At 37.6% G+C, this 24,629-nt stretch overlaps 1 protein-coding gene across 4 annotated transcripts in view; it reads left to right on the top strand.

Moving 5' to 3' along the window:
- TRIP11 (thyroid hormone receptor interactor 11) overlaps window positions 1–24,629 on the top strand; it is a 70,229-nt gene that overhangs the window by 19,864 nt on the left and 25,736 nt on the right. For 2 of the 4 annotated variants that reach the window (XM_072837811.1, XM_072837810.1), the window contains exons 6-15: window positions 840–1,005; window positions 2,445–2,807; window positions 5,492–5,532; window positions 6,097–6,183; window positions 9,630–9,842; window positions 10,666–13,686; window positions 15,070–15,210; window positions 16,638–16,831; window positions 21,549–21,712; window positions 22,752–22,855. In XM_072837811.1, the coding sequence (XP_072693912.1) occupies window positions 840–1,005; window positions 2,445–2,807; window positions 5,492–5,532; window positions 6,097–6,183; window positions 9,630–9,842; window positions 10,666–13,686; window positions 15,070–15,210; window positions 16,638–16,831; window positions 21,549–21,712; window positions 22,752–22,855 (4,494 nt within the window). Of the gene's footprint in view, window positions 1–839; window positions 1,006–2,444; window positions 2,808–5,491; window positions 5,533–6,096; window positions 6,184–9,629; window positions 9,843–10,665; window positions 13,687–15,069; window positions 15,211–16,637; window positions 16,832–21,548; window positions 21,713–22,751; window positions 22,856–23,151; window positions 23,699–23,997; window positions 24,549–24,629 lie in introns of those variants that run through there. The other 2 variants (XM_072837812.1, XM_072837813.1) reach the window with 2 other exon arrangements.

Genomic DNA, 24,629 nt, shown 5'->3' with positions numbered 1-24,629 from the left:
TTTTTTTTTTAAGATTTTTTATTTATTCACTCATGAGAGACACAGAGAGAGAGTGAGGCAGAGACACCGGCAGAGGGAGAAGCAGGCTCCATGCAGGGAGCCTGATGCGGGACTCGATCCCGGGACTCCAGGATCAGGCCCTGGGCTGAAGGTGGCGCGAAACCGCTCAGCCACCCAGGCTGTTCCTTGTAGGATCATTTTATAGTTTAATTGTTAAGCTGCCTGCCAAGTGCTGGCATCTAAGTAAGTGTACAGGATTAAAGAATAACTTGTCTTCTCAGGAAACAAAAGCTAATTTATTGATTACAATTCCTGGTTATGAGCAACAAAAACCTTCTCTGGCTAAGTAAAGTGAAAGAGGATTTACTGAAAGGACCCAATAGTCTCTCCCCAAGATCGAAGGAAGAATTAAGCATTTTGGTCTTGGAAAGGACAGGAATGAAAATAGCAACAGGGATCTAGATAGCAAGACACAGTGGACAGACTTCTCGAAGCAGCTATCACAATGTTTGTGGTCCAACCAGTTTCCCTTTTTGAAGGACTAAGCTCAAGATCCAGATTCCTGGGAGAGAGACTGGTGGTCTCATGTTGGATAGCAAGATATTTTTGCTCATCTTTTGTTTCATTTTTTTTCTTGCTGGTATTCTCTCATTAAAAGAGAAAAACCATTTTTCAGACCCAAGAAACGAGAGAGTTTTTCAGAATTGTCAGGATTTAGGTCCTGTGTTTAAATTCTTTCCAGCCTTAGCGTGTTCAGAGAATTATTTTTGCACAACGATGAAATAGCTTAGGTATATCATTGATTACAAATGTTGTTAACTTGGTTTTTATTTTTTAAGGAACTCAAACAGATTCGAAGTCAGGAAATCGATGACCATCAACATGAAATGTCAGTGTTGCAGAATGCACATCAACAGAAGTTGACAGATATAAGTCGTCGGCATCGAGAAGAATTACGTGACTATGAAGAACGAATTGAAGAACTGGAAAATCTGTTAGAACAAGGTGGTTTTATTAACTTAACGTATTAGATGACATAATTAAATGACAAGCCTAGTACTACTGTAAGACCAAGACACGGATGTAAAATTAGACTCTGTTTTAAATAATGGGTGGATGACTAGTTCTGTTCATCTGCTTGAAATTTGTAGTGGGATCATTGTTGCAAGATTATGCAGAAATGGAAAGGTCCTTTTGCCTTTGTGGTAAAGAGTTAACAATATACAGATTTCTTTGCATTGCTGGGTGATGATACTTTGGCAATAAATGATTAGAAATATTTTCACTTCTTTCAGACTCATATACAGAGGTCTTTTAGTAGTTGATTCAAATAATATTTTTCCTCAAGTATTTATTTTAAAATGGGGGTGCCTGGCTGGCTCAGTCTGTGGGGTGTGTAACTCTTGATCTTGAGGTCATGAGTTTGAGCCCCACATTGAGGGTAGAGATTACTTAAAAAAAAATCTAACAAAAGCTTTATGTTGATAACTTTTTAAAAGACTCTTTTTATAACAAAACTGAAAAGGAAGTACAGAGATTTCCCATATACCCCTGCCCTGACCCATGCATAGCCACCCCACTATCATACCATCATTCATCAGAATGGTACATTTTTTTACCAAAGATGAACCTACATTGACAGATCATGGTCACTCAGAGTGTGTAGTGTACTTTTGGGTTCATTCTTGGTGTTGTACATTCTCTGGATTTGGACAAACATAGGACACAGATTCATCATTAAACAGAATAGTTCCAGTGCTCTAAAAATCCTTAATGCTCTGCCCTACTCACCCCCTCCCTCCCAATCTTGTTATTGTCTCTATAGTTTTGCCTTTTCCAGAATGTCACGTAGTTGGAATCATACAGTATAGATGATTTCAGATTGATTTCTTTCACTTAGTAATGTGCATTTGAGTTTCCTCCATGTTTTTTTTCATGGCTTGACAGACACCTCAATTCTTTTTAATGCTGAATAGTATTCCATTTCTGAGAGATACCACAGTTTATCCATTCACCTGCTGAAGGACAATCTTTGCTACCAAGTTTTGGCAGTTAGGAGTAAAACGGCTATAAACATCGTTCAGGTTTCCATGTGGATAAGAGTTTTCAGTTCCTTTGAGTAAATACCAGGGAGTGCAATTGCTGATCATACGGCTAGGATGTGTTTTGTTAGAGACTGCTGAACTGTCTTCCAAAAGAAGCTCTACTATTTTGTACTCCTGCCACCAGTGAATGAGAATTCTTGTTACTCCACATCCTCGCCAGCATTTGGTGGTGTCAGTATTCTGAATTTTGACCATTTTAATAGGAGTGTAATGATATCTCATTGTTGTTAAGATTTTCAAGTTCTCAAGTCTGTTAAATCTCTTAGTTGTATATATAGCAAGCTATTTGTCTTTCAGTAGTTGACATTTGCTGTCCTTGGTTTTCTGTTTATGTTCTAGGTGGCTCAGGAATTGTAATACCTGATCACTCAAAAATCCATGAGATGCAAAAAACTATTCAGAATCTACAAACTGAAAAAGTAGCATCTATAAAAAAAATTGAAGAACTTGAGGATAAAATAAAAGACATAGATAAAAAATTGTCTTCTGCAGAAAATGACAGAGATGTTTTGAGGAAGGAGAAAGAATGCCTAAATGTTGAAAACAGACAAATAACAGAACAATGTGAAAGCTTGAAACTGGAATGTAAATTGCAGCATGATGCTGAGAAGCAAGGTGATACTGTGACAGAAAAAGAAAGAATCCTTCCACAGAGTACATCAGTGGAAGAGGAAGTGCTCAAACTGCAGCAAGCACTGTCTGGTATAAAATGTTTGGACCTTATTTATGATTGGTGTGTTACTGCATACTAGTTTTTAGAGACAACCTGAGTACTTTACGGAGATGGAGTATTCATATATTTGTGTAGAATTTGAATATAATTGTTTGGTTTAGGATTCAGTGCCCTAATTAATGGATCACAAATAGGAATTTTCTGTTAAAAAGGCCTCATTGTTGGCTGGCTGTCTCTCAGCTCCCCTTCCTCATCCTTTAAGTACTTACATGGAACTCATTGATTAAGAGGCCTTGTAGATTTCTGAGAAATGTATATGTAGCTATTTATTGGGAGGAGGTATGGTTCTGTTAGTCTGCATAGAGCCAGATACTTTCTGCAACTCTAGGTTCCAGACCCTCCACTTAGGGAATGCAGCCTCCCTTTTTCAAAATTCTGTATTACCTTTTAAAATGATGTCCTGTATCTAAGCAGACATGAGACTGGTAAGAACCGTAGGTCTTTCACCATTTTCCATACTCAAAAGTGTTATTTACTTACCTGTGTTATGTGTTAGAAAAAGTAAGTTATTAAATGTAATAGGTCAAACATCAGTGTCCTTTCATGCCAGGAAAACTTAATGGGAGCTCTTAGCTGTGAAGATCTATTTTATTTTGCACTTTGTCTTCTCACAATATAAACTCTCACTTTATGAACTGCTGCTCTAAAGGTTTTTAGCCCTTGTGTTTTGTGTTCCCCTCCCACCCTTCACTGCCCCCAATCTGTATTCCTTGCTTAGTTGTTTATCATGAGCTCCTGATCTGGATGGCCAACTCTATAAACTCAGGTTCAAATTCACCATGTCCTCCTCCTCCTCCTCTCCCTCTCCTCACCTTGGTGATTTACCAGTCTGCCAAAACAGAGAATTTGAAATCATCACTAGCATGTCCTGTAGGTTCTATTTTCCTTAGCTTCTCTGGTTTAGTAATATTTTAGGATTATGCCCCGGAGGAACTCTAAAGTTTCTCAGAAGGGCCTCAGTCCTGGGAGCTGCCATGAAGGCAAAGAGAAGGCTGTTCACTGGTGTTCTAGACTTTTTTCTCATTTGACTTCCAATTAACTCTGCTCTTTTCAAAATTAATGTTTCCATTTATTTAACATATTGGATGACTCATGGGTTTATTTGCTTTAAAAACAAACCTCTCTCCCTAGTCCTTCTTCTTTTTCCCCTTTTCACTGCCACTGAGTAACTTCAGCCAATCATGTTTTCTTTTGCCTGGTTAACTATAGCTGTTTCTAGATGGAGCTAAATTGCATAGTGGTTAAAAACATAACTGAATCCAGCTCCATCACTAATTAGCTGACTTTGGGCAAGTTAATTAACATCTCTATGCTTTAGTTTTTCCATCCCTGTGGTCAGGATACTACTACTATCTTCTTCATAGTTGGAGTAGTAGTAATGGGGATTTTGTGAGCTACTAGCTGCAGAGTTCTCTTTAGAACAGGGGCCATCTCATAGTAAGCATTATAAAAGTGTTAGCTGTTATTTATTCTCTGATCTCCGTGATTCCTTCAGTCCAGTTTTTTTTTTTTCCCCCTATCTGTAGCCAGATAGGTTTTTCGGAAACACCAAACAGGTTTAACTCCCCCAATTGTAGTACTTTGTGGCTCCCTGTGAACTTCTGGATAAAGACTAAACTTCTTCAGTGGACATGTAATGTCTTTCATGGTCGGGTCCCTGGTTCCCTCTTCAGTTTCAATTCTCCCCATTCTCCTAATATGCTAATAAGCCTTAGCCGCTGTACTTTCTTATATAGCTCTTTAAGCCAGTGAAGACTGTTAGCTCTGTCATCTTTGTGTTTGCTTTTCTGTCTGTGTTTCTCTCTGCTAACTCTTGAGTGTATTATGATTCATTGCAGGCATTGTATCTACTGGGAGGTGCCTATGCTGTGGCTCTCCTGGCCCTCCTTAGCAACCCCGCAACTCCTCCCCCCACCCCCAACCGTCTGGAGTAGGTGTCTGCCCTTTTTGCTCTAGTGGCAGTTTGTGCTCCCTGAATCATACTGTACTATAGTCATGTATTGACTGAATTGAAAGCTCCTTCAGAGCAAGCAAGGACTAAATGTTTTCATCTTGTTTAGCAACTAACTGATCTCAGTAAATGCTCAGTATCATCTCAATGAACATTGAATGAATTATTTCAGCTGAACTCAGGGTATTCTTTGTGTTCTTCTAGAACCACTTCTGTATGGGGATCTATCTGTAATACCAGTTTGAATGGTCTTTTTACCTGTTGTCATGTCTGAGTCACTTTAAAGAATTGAGAGATTGTTGTATCATTGTGGTATAAATACATTTTTTTGTTTTTAACCATTTCCCCCCAATCTCAGTCCTTTTCCTGTGTCCTGCTATGCAAACTAATAAGCTAATTTGAAACATTGTTATTAATGTTCTTATCAATGCAATAACTTATGACTCATCCAGAATATGATTCTAATTCTTTCTTCTACTGTTCCACAAGATTGCATTTTAATGGAGCTCCTAACTGGTATTTATATTATGGTTTCTTTGATACAGTCAAATAGAAATATAAAATACCAAAAATACATTTCACTATGAACCATTTGAGTGTGCCTATAAATACTTTATTTTAATTGAGTTTTATTCTTGAATTTAATATAGGAGGTAATTATTAAGTTAAAGAATTTTAATGTCAGATTCATTGTTTTTACAGATGCGGAAAATGAAATTATGAGACTGAGTAATTTATACCAGGTAAACTGATCTTAAGAGAAAAAGCTTCTGGCTTTATCAAGAAAAAGCATTTTGATTATTGTAGTTGCTTATTTTGTGTTTTTTACAAATTCACACAAACTTATCCTAAGGACTTGCATCTTAGTAATTTTGTTTGCTGATTAATTAACTTATTGACATAATTTTAAAAGTTACATAATTGAAAAACACAGGTATATCGCCTTCAAGATTAATTTGACAGACATTATGTATGTAAACATAGAAAATAGATTTTCTACCACAGTGAGGAATGTATTTTGATTCCCTTATGGAATTCAGAGAGTTGCTTCTATTGCTAATGATTTCAGGTTACTTTGTAAATGTATTTATATATTCTTTGAAATAAAATTTAAAAATTGTCAGAATGTTTATAAATGAATGACTGGCTTTATTTTATTATTATTTTTTTAATAACTGGCTTTAGATGGCTATAATTTTTATATAACACTAGTGAAAGACTCAGTACAAATGCGCAATTTTACAGCTTGCCTACTTTTTTGTAAACTTGATATTTATCTGAAAACATACTGTTTTAACATTTTGTAGGATAACAGTCTCACTGAAGATAATTTGAAACTTAAAATGCATGTCGAATTTTTAGAAAAACAGAAGTCCTTATTGAGTCAAGAAAAGGTGGGTGCAATAAAAATGGGGACAGAATTACAATGTTGTGTTTATTATAGGTCACAGCCAAGGGCCAGTTTATATCAAAATGGAATGTTTGGGTCTTGAGAGTCCTGAAGATGAGACTGGTATCATTGATGCTTGTCAGACCAGGTTGAAGTCTTTGAGCAAAGTTCAGGGTATGAGAGAGGCTGGCCATAGTTCACATTTACAGATAAGCCAGAAGACATACAGATACGAGCAGAAAAGATAGGTAAAGATTGTTTTGGTTTCCGCTGAAGTCCTGACAGCACAGGATACACAGGTGATTCTAGAGCCTGGAGTGGTTGTAGTGGCATCCTACAGAAACTATTAAGTGCTAGTGTGGACAGAACATATCTAGTGTGGACAGAAATTTTTTTTTAAAAGATTTTATTTATTTATTCATAGAGACACACAGAGAGAGAGAGAGGCGGAGAAGCAGGCTCCATGCAGGGAGCCCGATGTGGGACTTGATCCAGGGTCTCCAGGATCATGGCCTGGGCTGCAGGCGGCGCCAAACCCCTGCGCCACCGGGGCTGCCCTGGACAGAAATTTCTTAGTGATGAGGGATGAAGAGGGATACATTCTCAGTGGTAGAAATAGATTCTTTGTGCATATTAGTAACAAGGTTCAAATAAGGTTCTGTGATACAGCATTGGGTATTGGAAGAAGTATTTTTATACTACTCAGGGATAATTCCCTGGCTAAGACAGCTTAAATACAGGGTAATTGTAAGTTGGTATTAAGTTATAGGCCAGTGTTTTAACTCAGTTTAAAATCTTAATTTTTAAAAAAATAATACATATTCACTGACATACAAATTCAGTAATTCATATGGAGAGCCTTTAGATGGTACAAATGGAGTATCCTTGGCACTTCTTTTGCTTGGCTTCTTTTCAAAAGGCAGTCTTTTTTTTTTTTTTTTTTTTTTAAGACTTTATTTATTTATTTGAAAGAGAGGAAGAGAGAGAGCACAAGCAGGGGGAGGGGCAGAGGGAGGAGAACAAACATCTGATATGGTACTTGAACCCAGGACCCTGAGATCATGACCTGAGCTGAAGGCAAATGCTTTACCAACTGAGCCACCCAGGCGCCCCTAAAGGTAGATGTTTTTTAACCAGTTCCTTGTGTGTCTGTCCTTCCTGCCTACACTTATGTATATATGATTATATAAATAGTTTTTAAAATATGTAACTATTAGCATACTATACATACTATTTATATGTATACCTTAACATATTTTCAGCATCCTTCCACATTATGGCATATAGGTAGTGTTTCTCAAAGGGATGCTAACACATGGAAAATTCTTAGTTTTGTTCACTGGCATATGTGTTGTAGGATCTTTGCCCCCACCCTTTCTACCAACTAAAAGCCAGTGTATCCTACTCTTTTTTTATACCTATATTACATATATTTTCTCTTTTCTCTGCTTTTTTCTGCTCCCTTTGCATTCTGCTTTTCATTCTGCTCTGATTCATTTATTTTTCTGTCCTAGGTATACTTCATTGTTTGCAGATCTTTGCACTTATCTGATAGGATCTGTAACCTTTCCAGGATATTTTTGGATTCTGCAGCCATTTCTTTTTTTTTTTAATTATTATTTTTTTAATAATAAATTTATTTATTGGTGTTCAATTTACCAACATACAGAATAACACCCAGTGCTCATCCCGTCAAGTGCCCCCCTCAGTGCCCGTCACCCATTCACCCCCACCCCCCGCCCTCCTCCCCTTCCATCACCCCTAGTTCGTTTCCCAGAGTTAGGAGTCTTTATTTTCTGTCTCCCTTTCTGATATTTCCCACACATTTCTTCTCCCTTCTCTTATATTCCCTTTCACTATTATTTATATTCCCCAAATGAATGAGAACATACAATGTTTGTCCTTCTCCGATTGACTTACTTCACTCGGCATAATACCTTCCAGTTCCATCCACGTTGAAGCAAATGGTGGGTATTTGTCGTTTCTAATGGCTGAGGAATATTCCATTGTATACATAAACCACATCTTCTTTATCCATTTATCTTTTGATGGACACCGAGGCTCCTTCCACAGTTTGGCTATTGTGGACATTGTCTGCAGCCATTTCTAACAGCTGTTGCTCCTTTCTTTTAATGTTACGTAATCTTTCATAACTTCTTTAATTTTCTCTGAGTCTGCTCATTGCTTAAGAATGCCAAACATACCTGCAGCGCTATATGTGTTCTTAACATCTACCTTAAAAAAAACTTCATGATTCTCCTGAGTGAACATAAAACTTTATTTTTTTAATATAAATTCAATTAGCCAAGAAACATATAGTACATCATTAGTTTCAGATGTATTCAGTAATTCATCTGTTGCATATAATACCCAGTGCTCATTGTATCACATGCCCTCCTTGATGCCCACCACCCATTTACCTCATCCTCCCATCCACCTCCCCTTGAGCATATAACTTTAGAAAGGCATAAGAGAATGCTGTTTTCATCACCTGTAGTTCAGAATAAGCTTTTAAATTGGAATTAAAATGAGAATCGTGAAGCAGATGTTTTCATTTTCACTGGTCTCTTTGTAAGGTCTCTATAGTCTCTTTATTTGTAGAAATTTAAGATTCTTACTTGCTTTAAAGTAGATTCCATAGAAGTTTGATTTTTTTTCTTTCAGTGAAGTGAAAGAAAGCTTTATACTATTGTATCACAGGCCTCACAATCAGAGCTTGAAACTATATGGGAGCTTAGAGAAACTGTCTCACTTCTAGAATTTGGTGGAAAAGTATTAAATACCAGTAGAACAGAACATAAAATATAGTTTAAAAATAATATATAGATAGATTTTTAGGAATGTTAGAGTTGAGAGAGGGGAACGTACTGTGTGCTCAGGTTAGATGGCAAATGAAGGAAGGAGTCTAGTTTTTTGGGTCAGAGAAAAGTTTCATGTTCTGACAGGAGTTAGTAATAAGGGAAATTCCTTTAATGAGGGAAAAGAAGCCTTTTATTTTCTAATTAGACAATGAATGAATGATGGTTTTTATAGATATTTATTTAGTTTATGGCTACTGGTGACTGGATGTTAGGGAATGGAAGGGCAGAGGGCTGGAAGACTTGGGACATTTTGAAGAGTGTTGGAGAGCAGGGAGGGAAGAAGCAGACAGAAGGGAAGCAGTAGTGGGAGTGGAATCAGGAAGGCTTCCAGATGGGAAAGTTTTTGTATAAAGAAGCTGGAGCCGGACAAGCTATAACAGCCATTCCATCTTGTCTGGTGTTACAGAAATGTTCTTGAAGCTGCACATGAATGAAGGCTGTGATTTGCTGAATTTTATATAGCATTGCTGAAGTAGTATTCAGTAATGTTTCTGATAATAGCATCTGAGAATAGACTCCTAAGTTTTGTTTTGGTGTCTCCTTCCAATTGACAGTATATGTTGTTTTTTTCCCTTTTTTATCACTTAAGGAAGAGCTTCAACTATCACTTTTAAAGTTGAACAATGAATATGAAGTGATTAAAAGTACAGCTGTGAGAGACATGGATATGGATTCAACATTATGTGATTTAAGACTGACCTTGGAGGCAAAGGACCAGGAACTCAATCAGAGTCTCACTGAGAAGGAAATATTGGTTGCTGAGTTAGAGGAATTGGACAGACAAAACCAAGAAGCTACAAAGGTAACAGGATACCAGAGTGGCACACTGTCTTCTCAGCACACTGAACATGGGAGTAACAAGTGAAAGGTGATGGGTGTGATTTAGTTCATAGTTTGCTGCATGGATAATTTTATCATAGCGGTTGGCAGACTTTTTCTGTGAAGAGTTAGATGGTAAATATTTTTGGCGTTGCAGGCCATGTGGTTGTCTCAGCTGTACTCAATTCCACTCTTGTGATACGTAAACAATGAGCATGACTGTGTTCCAATAAGACTTGATCTATAAAAACAGGTGGCAGGCCTCATTTGGCTTATTGGCTGTATGACTCCTGCTCCAGTGTTAAAGAGTTGAAAATGAACAACATAGGTCATTTACCATCTCTGATTTTAAATTCTAATCTCTAAAATGAAATAGATTTGCTGTAAGATTGTTAATAAATAATTTTGTTGGGATTAAAATGTTGGGGTTTTTTTTGCAGGGATGCGTTTGGTTTGTTTTTTAAAAATATTTATTTATCTTAGAATGCTTGTGTGCAAGCAGGGTGAAGGGCAGAGGGAGAGAGAGTCTCAAGCAGACTCTGCACTGAATGTGGAGCCTGATGCCAGGCTTGATCTCATGACCCTGAGATCACAACCTGAGCTGAATCTAGAGTGGGATGCTTAATCAACTGTGCCTTCCAGGCACTCCTGAATGTTGGGAATTTTTTTTTAAAGTTCTATTTTAAGAAAGACTATAAATATCCGAGGATGGTTATTCTGTTATTTATGACATTTTACAAAATTTTCTCCAGGTACTAAAAGGAGAAAGTGTCTTAAAGTTACCATGCAAACTATTTTTCTTTCAGCACATGATTCTGATAAAAGATCAGCTATCAAAACAACAAAGTGAGGGAGAAACTATCATTAGTAAACTGAGAAAAGATCTAAATGATGAAAACAAGAGAGTCCATCAACTTGAAGATGATAAAAAGAATATGACTAAAGAACTAAATGTGCAGAAAGAGAAGTTAGTTCAAAGTGAACTCGTCCTAAATGGCTTGCATTTAGCCAAGCAGAAGCTTGAGGAGAAAGTAGAAGATTTAGTGGATCAGCTAAATAAATCACAAAAAAGTAATTTAAACATGCAGAAGGAGAACTTTGGACTTAAGGAACATATTAAACAAAATGAGGAAGAGCTTTCTAGAGTCAGGGATGAGTTAACTCAGTCTCTAAGTCGAGACTCTGGCAGTGATTTTAAGGATGACTTACTTAAAGAAAGGGAAGCTGAAGTCAGAAACTTAAAACAAAATCTTTCAGAAATAGAACAGCTCAATGACAGTTTAAACAAAGTTGCCTTTGATCTCAAAATGGAAAATGAAAAGTTGGTCTTAGCGTGTGAAGATATAAGACATCAGTTGGAAGAATCAATTGTTGGCAGCAATCAGATGTCTCTGGAAAGAAACACTATTGTGGAGGCTCTAAAAATGGAAAAAGGACAGTTAGAAGCAGAATTGAGTCGAGCTGACCAAAGGCTGTTGGAAGAAGCCAGTAAGTATGAACAGACGATTCAAGAGCTATCAAAGGCACGTGATTTGAGGACCTCTGCTTTACAGCTGGAGCAGCAGCATTTAATGAAACTCAGTCAAGAGAAGGACTTCGAAATAGCAGAACTTAAAAAGAACATTGAACAGATGGATACTGATCATAAAGAAACTAAGGCAATTTTGTCATCTATTTTAGAAGAGCAGAAGCAATTGACGCAACTTATAAGTGAGAAGGAAATTTTTATTGAGAAACTTAAAGAAAGAAGTTCAGAGCTTCAGGAGGAATTAGAGAAATCTACTCAGGCCTCAAGGAAAATTGAAATTTTAAAGCAAACCATTGAGGAGAAAGACAGAAGTCTTGGGTCCATGAAAGAAGAAAACAATCATCTGAAAGAAGAACTGGAACGGCTCCGTGAACAGCAGAGTCGAGCCGTGCCTGTGGTGGAGCCTAAACCCCTGGATAGTGTTACAGAGCTAGAATCTGAGGTGTTGCAGCTAAATATAGTAAAGAGGAATCTTGAGGAGGAAATAAAACGTCATCAGAAGATTATAGAAGATCAAAACCAGAGTAAAATGCAGCTGCTTCAGTCTCTAGAGGAGCAGAAGAAGGAAATGGATGAATTTAAGTGCCAGCATGAGCAAATGAACGTCACACACACCCAACTCTTCTTAGAGAAAGATGAGGAGATTAAGAATTTGCAAAAAACAATTGAACAAATCAAAACCCAATGGCATGAAGAAAGACAGGACGTTCAAATGGAGAATTCTGAGTTCTTTCAAGAAACAAAAGTGCAGAGCCTTAATCTAGAAAATGGCAGTGAAAAGCATGATTTATCGAAAGCCGAAACTGAGAGGTTAGTAAAAGGAATAAAAGAACGAGAGCTGGAGATTAAACTTCTAAATGAAAAGAATATATCTTTAACAAAACAAATTGATCAGCTGTCCAAAGATGAGGTTGGTAAACTCACTCAGATCATCCAGCAGAAAGACTTAGAGATACAAGCTCTTCATGCTAGGATTTCTTCAGCTTCCTACACCCAGGATGTTGTCTACCTTCAGCAGCAGCTGCAGGCCTATGCTATGGAGAGAGAACAAGTATTAGCTGTTTTGAGTGAGAAGACCAGGGAAAATAGCCATCTGAAAACAGAATACCACAAAATGATGGATATCGTTGCTGCTAAAGAAGCAGCTCTCATTAAGCTGCAAGATGAAAATAAAAAATTGTCTGCTAGATCCGAAGGTGGTGGCCAGGATATGTTTAGAGAGACTGTCCAGAATTTATCACGTATCATTCGAGAAAAAGACATTGAGATAGATGCGTTAAGTCAGAAGTGCCAGACCTTATTGACAGTTTTACAAACATCGAGCACTGGGAATGAGGTTGGAGGCGTTAATAGCAATCAGTTTGAGGAGCTTCTACAGGAACGCGACAAATTAAAACAACAAGTAAAGAAGATGGAAGAGTGGAAACAGCAGGTGATGACCACAGTTCAGAATATGCAGCATGAGTCAGCCCAGCTTCAAGAAGAACTTCATCAGCTTCAGGCACAAGTTTTGGTTGACAGTGATAATAATTCTAAATTACAAGTGGATTATACTGGCCTGATCCAAAGTTATGAGCAGAATGAAACTAAACTCAAAAATTTTGGGCAGGAGCTAGCACAAGTTCAGCACAGCATAGGGCAGCTGTACAGTACCAAAGACCTTCTCTTAGGAAAACTTGATATTATTTCTCCTCAACTCCCCTCCGGATCATCGCCTCCTTCCCAGTCAGCAGAGTCTCTTGGAATGGATAAGCGTGATACATCAAGTGAGTCTTCAAAACAGGAGCTAGAAGAGCTAAGAAAGTCACTGCAGGAAAAAGATGCAACGATTAAAACACTCCAGGAAAATAACCACAGATTGTCCGATTCAATTGCTGCCACCTCAGAGCTAGAAAGAAAAGAACACGAACAGACTGATTCAGAAATTAAGCAGCTAAAGGAGAAACAAGATGTTTTACAAAAGTCACTTAAGGAGAAAGACCTCTTAATCAAAGCCAAAAGTGATCAGTTACTTTCTTTAAATGAAAATTTCACCAACAAAGTGAATGAAAATGAACTCTTGAGGCAGGCAGTAACCAACCTGAAGGAGCGGGTATTAATTTTAGAAATGGACATTGGTAAACTAAAAGAAGAAAATGAAAAAATAGTTGAAAGAACCAGGGAAAAGGAAACGGAGTATCAAGCATTACAGGAGACTAATATGAAGTTTTCCATGATGCTTCGAGAAAAAGAGTTTGAGTGCCATTCAATGAAGGAAAAATCTCTTGCATTTGAGCAGCTACTGAAAGAAAAAGAGCAGGTATGTTGGGGATGGAGTTTTACACAGGAAAATGGAGGTGGGGCAGATTGTCCAACGGCTTGGTTATTGATAATCGTCTTTGAAGGGGCATGTGAAGTTGTTCATCCAGAAATACTAATTTCAGGAGCTTATGATTTCATTCTAAACAAGTTTTCCTCAGAGGTCCTGGGGGTTTCTCCCCTAAATTACTAGATCTTTCCAAATATTTTATTTTTTATTTTTCAAATATTTTTAGCAATAGGTTATTTACATAGAAAAAAAAGATTAACAGCAATTAATATTTTTCTTTTGAAATGACTTCCCTGTCTTTCCTTTGCCAGTGACTTTTACTTTTTTTTTTAAGATTTTGTTTATTTATTCATGAGAGACACAGAGAGAGGCCGAGACACAGGCAGAGGGAGAGGCAGGCTCCATGCAGGGAGCCCGATGTGGGACTCAATCCTGGGACTCCAGGGTCACGTCCTGGGCTGAAGGCAGGTGCTAAACCGCTGAGCCACCCAGGCATCCCCAGTGACTTGTACTTTCTGAGGAGCAGTTGTGTGTGCCTGATGAGTGAACACACATACACATAACTCTCTCATACTCTTTTGAGTGATTTTGGGATCTGTGAACACTTCGTTGTAAAGGGTAAATTTGAAGAGATTGTGTCTTGAATTCTTTTATTTATTTAATTGTAAAATTATTTATTTAAAAACCTTTTTTAAAAAGGATTTTATTTATTCATGACAGACGCAGAAAGAGGCAGAGACCTAGGCAGAGAAAGAAGCAGGCTCCATGCTGGAGCCCGATGTGGGACTTGATCCTGGGGACTCTGGGATCACACCCTGGGCCAAAGGCAGGCATTCAACCACTGAGCCACTCAGAGATCCCTTGAATTCTTTTAAAAACATTTTTTTAAAGATGATTTTATTTGAGAGTAGTACACGAGAGAATTCTTTTATAAACATTTCTAATAAACGTTTTCTTCAGAATAGTTTGATTATTTGAAAAGTTGCAAAGATAGTGGTCTTTCCCATATGTCTCACCCCAGTTTCCCTTATGTGTTGGCATCTTAGATTACTATGATACATTTATAACAACTAATTCACCAATACTGATATATTACTATTCACTGAAATTCTTACTTTATTTGAATTTCCTTAATTTTTTTTTTAAACCAAAAAAATGACCAAATGTCTTTTTCTGTTCAGGATGCCATCCAGGATAACATGTTATATTTAGTTGTCATGTCTCCTTAGGCTTCTCTAGACTGTAACAGTTTCTCAGACTGTTTTTGATGGCCTTGACTTGGTTAACTATATCTCAAGATTAATTATTTAATGAGGCAAATATGTGTTTTTTTAATGTATTTTTCTTAAAGCTAATGTTATTTCTTCCCCAAAGGGCAAGACTGGGGAGTTAAATCAACTTTTAAATGCAGTTAAGTCAATGCAGGAGAAGACAGTTAAGTTTCAACAAGAGAGAGACCAGGTCATGTTGGCCCTGAAACAGAAACAAATGGAAAACAGTGCTTTACAGAATGAGGTATGCTTTTACTTTAAAGAAATTGAGTCAAGCAATAAGTTTAGTAACTATTAAGAAAACTAGAATGACTTATTAAAAATAATTTCTCTCTTAGGTGATTTTTTTTCTCAGTCTTCCTCTGATGTGCTATAGTAGGATTTTGATCTCCCAGAGTACATATTATTTCAGTTTTCAGAAGTGAAAAACCATGGCATATCTTGGGTATGAAAACTATTTCCCACTGATGTAACCACTGCAGAAAACAGTGTGCAGATTCCTCAAAAAAATTAAACATAGAAATATTATACAATCCAGTAGTCCATTACTGAGTATTTAACCAAAGAAAATGAAAACACTAATTCAGAAAGATATATGCACCCTTATGTTTACTGCAGCATTATTTACAAATGCTGAGATAGGGAAGCAACCCAAGTGTCCATTGATAGATGAATGGATAAAGATATGATATGAAGGGAATATTAGTGATATGAATGGAATATTAGCCATAAAAAGGAATAAGATCTTGCTATTTCCAACAACATGGGTGGACCTGGAGGGTATATTATGCTAAGTTAAATAAGTTGGACAGGGGAAGGAAAATACCATAGGATTTAACTTATATGGAATGTAAAAAACAAATCCGTGAAACCGAGACAGAATCATAAGCATGGGGGACAAACTGGTGGTTGCTAGAGGGGAGGGGTTTAGGGAGAATGGGCAAAATAGGTCAGGGGGATTTAGAGGTAAAAATTTCTAGTTCTAAGTAAGTCACAGGGATGAAAAATACATTACAGGGACTATAGTCAATAATATTGTAATAACGTATGATGATAGTACCCTTACTGTGATGAGCAGAGATTGGCATATATAGAGTTGTTGGATCACTATGTAGTACACTTGAAACTAGGGTAGCATCATCATATACTTCAACTTAAAAAAATTCTCACCCATAAATTATGAAAAAATGAAATTTTTACTGAAAAAGTGGTCTGTCACAAAGATCCTCGTACTTGGTACAATTCCATTTTCTGTTATAGCCATAGGGAATGAGCTCTTACAAGGTGAAACTTCCAGATGAATAGTCAAGTGGATTTTCAGAGACTTTTTCTTTTTTTTTTTTAATAAATTAGTTATTGGTGTTCAATTTACCAACATACAGAATAACACCCAGTGCTCATCTCGTCAAGTGCCCCCCTCAGTGCCCGTCACCCATTCACCCCCACCCCCTGCCCTCCTCCCCTTCCACCACCCCTAGTTCGTTTCCCAGAGTTAGGAGTCTTCATGTTCTGTCAGAGACTTCTTATAATACAAATACATCTTGCAATATAAGAAATAAGTATATAATAATATACTTAAGTAATGGGCAAAAGATTTGATAACAAAGTGGCTTGTCGAGTAGAAAGGGGAACATTTTATAGAAGAAAAATAAAAAGGTGTCCTCTGCCTAGGTTCAACATTTACGCGACAAAGAATTACGCTTAAACCAGGAGCTAGAGAGATTGCGTAACCATCTTTTAGAATCAGAGGATTCTTACACCCGTGAAGCTTTGGCTGCAGAAGAGAGAGAGGCCAAACTGAGAAGGAAAGTCACAGTATTGGAGGAAAAGCTAGTTTCATCTTCTAATGCAATGGAAAATGCAAGGTAACTTTTCCTTGTTTTTAGCACCCATATTAGCTGAACACTTCTTAAGTGTCAGAATCAGTAAGCATTTTTCCTGGGTTACCTCATTTTACGAAATTCATTATCTCCATTTGACAGATGAAGATACTGAGGGTAAAGAGGTTTTAGTAAGCTGCCCAAGATAAGACTCAGAGTATGTGTGCAGGTTTCACATTCAGGTCTGTAACTCTTGACCAGATCTGGCATTCACATAGCTCCCTCTGAATTGTTTTCTTTTTCCCCTTTTAAAAAATACTATTTTATTTATTATTATTTTTTATCATAATTGTACTAGCTCTTTCTAAATTGTAACTATCACCCTAGATAATTGTCTCTTACTGTTTTAAGAGTTTAGACTTAAATTCTGATTTTCTTTTTTATTTTTTTTCCCATTTGTGATTAGCTTTGTCAGTCTCCCAAAGAACTAATTTGATTTATGTGATTTTACCCTGGATCAAATGGTCTAAGGTTGAATAAGGTTTGGATGTTAGAAGGGACAGAGTAAAGGAAGTAACAGGGTGAAGACCTAGGTCAGTATGAATTAACTCTTGGTTTGTTGGACCTTTTGAGTTACTGGGTCCCTACTTATGTATTTTTATTGCTGTTTTTACTAGAATACCGGTTTTTAGTAAAAGGCTCAGGAACAGTAAGTGGAGGACATGTGTGGGGTGTAAGGCATGGGGTAGGGGTGCAGAGTTTCCAGCTCTCTCCCAGCAAGCACCTCTCCTCACATCGCCCAGTACTCACCAGCCCAGAAGCTTTCCAAACCCTCTCCTTGTGAGTTTTTATGTAGGTCTCATTACAGAGGCATGATTGATTCCGTGCCTATATATTTTAAATTTTTAATTTTCTCAATAAAATGTATTTTCTTTTTTTCCCTGTCTATTATAAAAACATATTTTGCACTTCAGGAAAATTATGTAAACTAAAAAGAACATAAAGTCACAGTCCCACCAAGAGATAATCCTTTTCAGTGCCTTTGCATGCTTCTTACAAATGTATGTATATATTACATATGTTGTGTTTTTTTTTTAACGTGGGCCTCATCACAGGGCTTGAACTCCCGACCCTGAGCTGAGGTCGAGAGTCGGTTTTTCAACCAACTATAAGCCACCCAGGTGCCCCATATTATATGTATTTCTAAAACAAAATTAAGGTCATTCTATTGATACCGTTTTGTAATCTGCTTCTGTACCTAGTGAGTATCAGCATATGTTACACCATGTTTCTGTAATATCATTTTATGGCTACATAGTATGCCATTATTTGGATTTTCCATAATGTCTTTAATCTAGTCATTTATTATTGGACATTCAGAAGTGTTTCAACTTTTCAAAATTTATATTAAGAGTGGTGTCATATTATCCCAAGATAGGTATTTTTGTGTTGATGACAAATTACCTCCTTAGCATAAATTTTCAGAAATGGCAGTTCTGGTTCAAAGGACATTTTTAAAACTTTTGAGGTGTATTGCCAAATAATCTTCCAGAAAAATTATGTTCATTTGTATTTCCATTAGTGGTATGTACATCTTTTAGTTTTTCACTGCATATGATGCTAAGGGAGATATAAGGATGTGGTATATATTACTCCTGTCTGTGAAGTGATCATAGGCCAGTGGAGACCGTACTTCTGAGTTGAACTTCTCTTGCTTTGCAGGGAATGTTATTACCTTCAGTCTCAGAAAGAAAACTTGTTTGAAGTGAGTGGTCCTTTGTATGTCTGTTTCACACTGGCAGAAATGCCAAAGCATTCCCAGGCTATAAAATTGATAATCCTTGGGACACCTGGGTGGCTCAGTGGTTTAGCGCCTGCCTTCAGCCCAGGGCTTGATCCTGGAGACCCATGATCGAGTCCCACGTTGGGCTCCCTGTATGGAGCCTGCTTCTCCCTCTGCCTGTCTCTCTGCCTCTCTCTGTCTGTGTCTCTCCTGAATAAATAAATAAAATCTTTAAAAAAAATTTGATAATCCTTCCTTCAAATTTTTGAATCCTTCTTTTCTCTAATTAAAATAGTTTCTGGGCTATCTACTACCTCATTAGCCTTATTTCACACTATCATCTATATCTAGCCAAACTGTCTTACGCAGTCCTCTAGCTAGAGCTACTGCTTTCCTGTTTCTTCTGCTTTTTTTTTTTTTTTAAAGATTTATGTATTAGAGAGAGAGAGAGTGAGCTCATACTTGTGAGCAGGGGGAGGGGCAGAGGGAGAGAGAGAGAATTTCTAATATACTCCCCACAGAACAGATGTCAGGCTCCATCTCCTGACCCTGGAATCATGACCTGAGCCAGTATCAAGAGTCAGTGGGATGCCTGGGTGGCTCTGCAGTTGAGCATCTACCTTGGGCTCAGGGTGTGACCCCGGGGTTCTGGAATTGAGTCCTGCATCGGGCTCCCCACAGGGAGCCTGCTTCTCCTTCTGCCTGTGTCTCTGCCTCTCTGTGTCTCTCGTGAATAATTAAAATCTAAAAAAATAAAAAATAAAAAAGAATCAAGAGTCAGCGGTCAACTGACGGAACCACCCAGGCACCCCAGCTTCTGCCTTTTCACATCATATTCTTCTACCTGAAGAGTAGGCTTGATTCCTAATCTACCTGAAGAGTAGGCTTGATTCCTAACAGTTCTTCTGTTAGTCCCACCTGTTCTTCAAACACCATTTCCTTCATAAAGAATGCTTTATTTATCACCCCACTCCTCAAATTCAAAACCAAACCCTGGTGTGATGGTTTTCTTTTGAACCTGCATCATGCTTTGTTTGAGTCTTCTTTTTTTGAGAGACAGAGGCAGAGGGAGAAACAGGCTGCCTATAGGGAGCACAATGGGAGACTTGATCCCAGGACCGGGGGGATCACGCCCTGAGTGGAAGGCAGATGCTCAACCACTGAGCCACCCAGGTGTCCCTTTGCTTAAGTCTTCACTAGCACACTTGTATTTTACTTTAGGGTACAAATAATTTTGACCCATCTTATGTCTTGTACCAGGCACTGAAATATAAACTCCCTAGGAGTGGGGATGATGACATTTATTTTGTACCCTTCCCATAGCGCATATATATATATATATATATATTTTTTTTTTTTTTTTAAAGATTTTATTTATTTATTCATGAGATACACACAGAGAGAGGCAGAGACACAGGCAGAGGGAGAAGCAGGTTCCATGCAGGGAGCCTGACGCGGGTTTCAATCCCGGGTCTCGAGGATCAGGCCCTGGGCTGAAGATGGCACTAAACTGCTGAGCCACCCTGGCTGCCCCCACAGCATATATTCTTAACACCTAGTTCATGGATGCTTCTGTAATGCTTGTTGAATGAGTGACTGATGTCTACAAACCAGATTATAGTGTTTTGAGCCCTTGATTAACTATCGTAATAAGTGGTATTTATTAACTTTTTGAGTGACATCATAGCTCATTTCATCTTTGCAATCACCTGTTGAAAGACATGCTAACCGGCAAAGTTGTGTAAAGTCCAGAAATATTTGGGGGCAAAATTCAGTCTCCTGATTATCAATTTACTGCTCTTCCCACAAGAGGGTGCTGTTGGGTAGTTTCCTCAAAGTGAGTTGTGCTTAATGGGTATTAAAGGACTGCTCCTGACTAAGAATGTTTTAACTGGATATTAAAAACCCAGGAAAGACATGCAATATTTTGTTTGTAATCATTATACATTAAGTAAGTAAATCAATGACATAAGCTGGGGTAAAAAGATTGCATTGGAATCTCTTATTATTTGGGCAGGTGTAGAGATTATTGTATTTAATATAAAAAGAAACAAAGATGATGGTAAAAGATAATTAACTAGTAATCAGAGCATTTTGTTAATGGGACGACCTTTGGAAAGTTGTAAGTTCACCATGATTGCAAATGTTAAAAGCCAAGGAGGTTTCAGAATCCATTGCTAATTGGGTTGGAAGCCAGACAAAATGACTTCCAAGGTCCCCTGCAACTTAAAATTTTGTGATAAATTACTTTTTAGCCTGGAAAAATGAAAATTGCAAGCTGTGTGTGAATTTTTAGTATACTGACATGTATTGTATAAAAGTCCAGCTTTTAATCTTTAAAATGACTGCCATTTGTTCAAAGTCACTCTCATGGGTGAAATGGGGAATTTGGGGAAATGGGGAAAATGATTGAATTAACAAAACAAAGAGGACAAAGATCAGAGGAACTCTCCTAGTTTTTTTGAAATCTAACTTGAATTTAATGCAGTGGAATGTAAGGAAGGTCAGATTCATAGAGACAGAAGGTAGAGTGGTGGTTGCTGGGGGAAAGGGGAGTTCCTGCTTAGTGGATATAGAGCTTCCCTTTGGGATGACGAAGTTCTGGAGAGGAATGATGATGATGATTGTACAACAGTGTGGATATACTTAGTACCACTGATCTGTATACTTAAAAATGGATAAAATGGTAAATGTTATGTAAATACTTCCACAAAAAAAAAAAAAGGTTTCATCTTATAAAGTAAATAGAAAGAGTTGGCTTTTATTTTATTTTACTTTATTTTATTTATTTTTTGTAGAGGAGTGGGAGGTGGAAGGGGCAGAGAGAAAATCTTAAGCCCACTCCTCACTGAGCACAGAGCCCAACACAGGACTCAGTCTCACAACCCTGATATCATGCCTTCAGCTGAAATCAGGAGTCGGATGCTTAACCCTCTGGGCCACACAGGCGCCCCTGACTTTAATTGTCTTTGTTGGAAGCCATCAGGCCAGTTTGCAGGTAGAGTCACTGCAGGAGCAGCTGAATGTGGTCTCTAAGCAGAGGGATGAAACCGCCCTGCAGCTCTCTGTGTCTCGGGAACAAGTAAAGCAGTATGCTCTCTCACTCTCCAACCTGCAGATGGTACTAGAGCATTTCCAGCAAGGTGAGTTGTACAGTCAGTGAAGAAAAATTGTACTTCTTGAGAATTCCAGCTTACTTCAGTTCTCCTGTGAAATAGGATGGGGAAATCTTTGAAGGGTTACCACTTAGAGGAGGAAAAGATAAGTAGCCATCAACAAGTTGATGTAGACTCCTTTTATAAGTAAAACTAGAGAATGTGCTACATAGTAATTATTAAAGAGCTGTTTGGGTATCATGTGACCAATGAAGGTGAGAATTGGGGAAGGATGATTACATGATAAAGAGAGGACCATGTAGACGCAATGCTTAGGTTTTGAGATATACTGGTCAGAGGTTGAATCCACTTCAGAGGGTTAATCACCATTAATTACTGTCCTTTGAAATATTGATTGACTTGTTCTTAGCTGTTCATCTATACCTTGAGGTAACTACATTTTCTAGTCCAGGTGGATATATTTTTCTGAAGACATAGTAACAGTGACCAGAGAACAGTATTACTGTGATAACCAAATATGCTTTTTCATATCTATCACCCATCCTCAGATTTACCTCCTTTAGATCATTCATTTTACCTGTTTATTTGTATTTCAGTAATGTTTGGCAGTGAATTAACTGCTAGTAGGGAGCAGGTGATTAGGGGATATGAAGGGCATGAAGTAACAGAAGTTACGGTTTTGTACCTAAGCAAAACTTTAAATTCATACATAGGTAGATCTTCAGGCTTACTCATGGTTGAAATCTTGAATTTTAAAATAAGAATTCTCAAGGTCTGTTATACATAATACTTATTGGAACAGACAGGTGTACAAAATAGTGTGACCATAGGGAAGACTTTGCCAAAGAAAAGATATTTGAGTGGAGTTCTGAAGGGAGGGAAGGGTTTTGCATGATGGACAAGATGGAGGAAACCAGTCTCTTTAATTCCAGCTCACATGATCTAAAGACATATAGAATATTCTTGTTGAGATATTTGAACTGTTTCTATTGAATTGTTAAAATTTCAAGTGGTATAAAATTCTAATTCACACAATTGCAGGATACTAATATAACTTTCTTTTCAGAGGAAAAAGCTGTGTATTCTGCTGAACTAGAAAAGCACAAACAGCTTGTAGCTGAATGGAAGAAAAAGGCAGAAAATCTGGAAGGAAAACTGATGTCATTACAGGTTGGTTGAAATAATTCTTTCCTGTAAATTTCATTCATGAACAATCATTTGTGGAATCTATATCTCAAAATAATCTAAACAATTAATTTTAGTAAATACTGTTTGAGTGGTTACTTGGAATCCTATTCTGGTATGTAATGGTGAACAAGATATTCAGGATTTTCCCTATGTGGCTTAAAGTTTAGACACAACAAATATGAGATGATGGGAAATTTTCTTTAGCATAGATGGTTATATTATGGGGCCACTAAAAAAAATTTATACTGTTAACTTTATAATTTTCTCTTTTCACTAAGATATATTGGGCACTCTATTTTACATGGATTAAAATAATGTATATTGGGACGGCTCAGCGGTTAAGCATCTGCCTTCGACTCAAGGCGTGATCCTGGAGTTCCAGGATGGAGTCCCACATCGGGCTCCCTTCGTGGAGCCTGCTTCTCCCCCTGCCTATGTCTCTCTCTCTCTCTCTGTGTCTCTCATGAATAAATAAATAAAATCTTTAAAAAATAATAACAATAAAATAATGTATATGCTTTAGATCTTTTCCTTTTATAGCATAATACTTCAAAATATCTTTGTTATACTTCATATGCAGAAAAACTGACATGAAAGTGACTTGCTTTTAGGATTTAGAATGAACTTTTCTAACTCATAAGTAGACTTTGTTGATACTTGGTGGAAAGTAATAAAATCTGTTTACCTGTCATTAGTGGTGAATGTGCTATCCAGGCCTATTAATATTCCTAATAAAAGAAGACATATTTCCCTTAAAGTTTTGAAATTCTTATTAAATACTGAGTGGCTGCAAAACAGTATTTAGGTAGTACATGTAAAATAAAAGAAGAGCCATATAGCAGATAACCTCATACTTGCCCACCCAGGATAAGAAAAGGATTGTCATTTTTTTTTTTAAGATTTTATTTATTTATTCATGAGACACAGAGAGAGAGAGAGATGCAGAGACACAGGCAGAGGGAGAAGCAGGCTCCATGCAGGGAGCCCAATGCGGGACTCGATTCCCGGGTCTCCAGGATCAGGCCCCGGGCTGAAGGCAGCGCTAAACCGCTGAGCCACCCAGGCTGCCCAGGAATGTCATTTTTTTTTTTTTTTTTTAATTTTTTTTTTTTTATTTATGATAGTCACAGAGAGAGAGAGAGAGTGAGAGAGGCAGAGACACAGGCAGAGGGAGAAGCAGGCTCCATGCACCAGGAGCCCGACGTGGGATTCGATCCCGGGTCTCCAGGATCGCGCCCTGGGCCAAAGGCAGGCGCCAAACCGCTGCGCCACCCAGGGATCCCGGAATGTCATTTTTAAGTCCTGTTGTGCTCTCTGTATCTCCCCTTCTTATCACTTCATAGAGAACCAAGAGTCCAGAATGTTACATTTATCACCCTTTGTTTTTCTTTATGGTTTTATCACATATATCTGCATCTCCAAATGATACATTGTATGGTTTCGCATATTTTTGAACTCTTCTATAAATTTAAATTTTTGGAAATGTATGTAAATTCAGTAATTGTCCTGAAACTTGCTTTTTTCACTTAGTATTATATTCATGAGTTTTAGCCATGTTACTGTGTGTTATTATGTGTGCAAAGCTTATTATTCTCACTGCTGTATTTATTGCATGAATGTTTAATTTATTTACCCATTTTACTGATAAAGGACCTTGCTGTTATCTGCCATAAAATGTGGTTATGAACTTCCTTGTTTACATCTCCTGGTGCACATGTTTGAGAGTTTCTTTCATGCCTATGCCTTTTTTTTTTTT

The sequence above is a fragment of the Canis lupus genome, chromosome 9 (assembly GCF_048164855.1).
Source record: "Canis lupus baileyi chromosome 9, mCanLup2.hap1, whole genome shotgun sequence".
In the NCBI taxonomy this organism is placed as follows: Eukaryota; Metazoa; Chordata; class Mammalia; order Carnivora; family Canidae; genus Canis; species Canis lupus.
The sequence above is the reverse complement of the archived record's forward strand: the minus strand, read 5'-3'. Positions and strand labels throughout refer to the sequence as shown.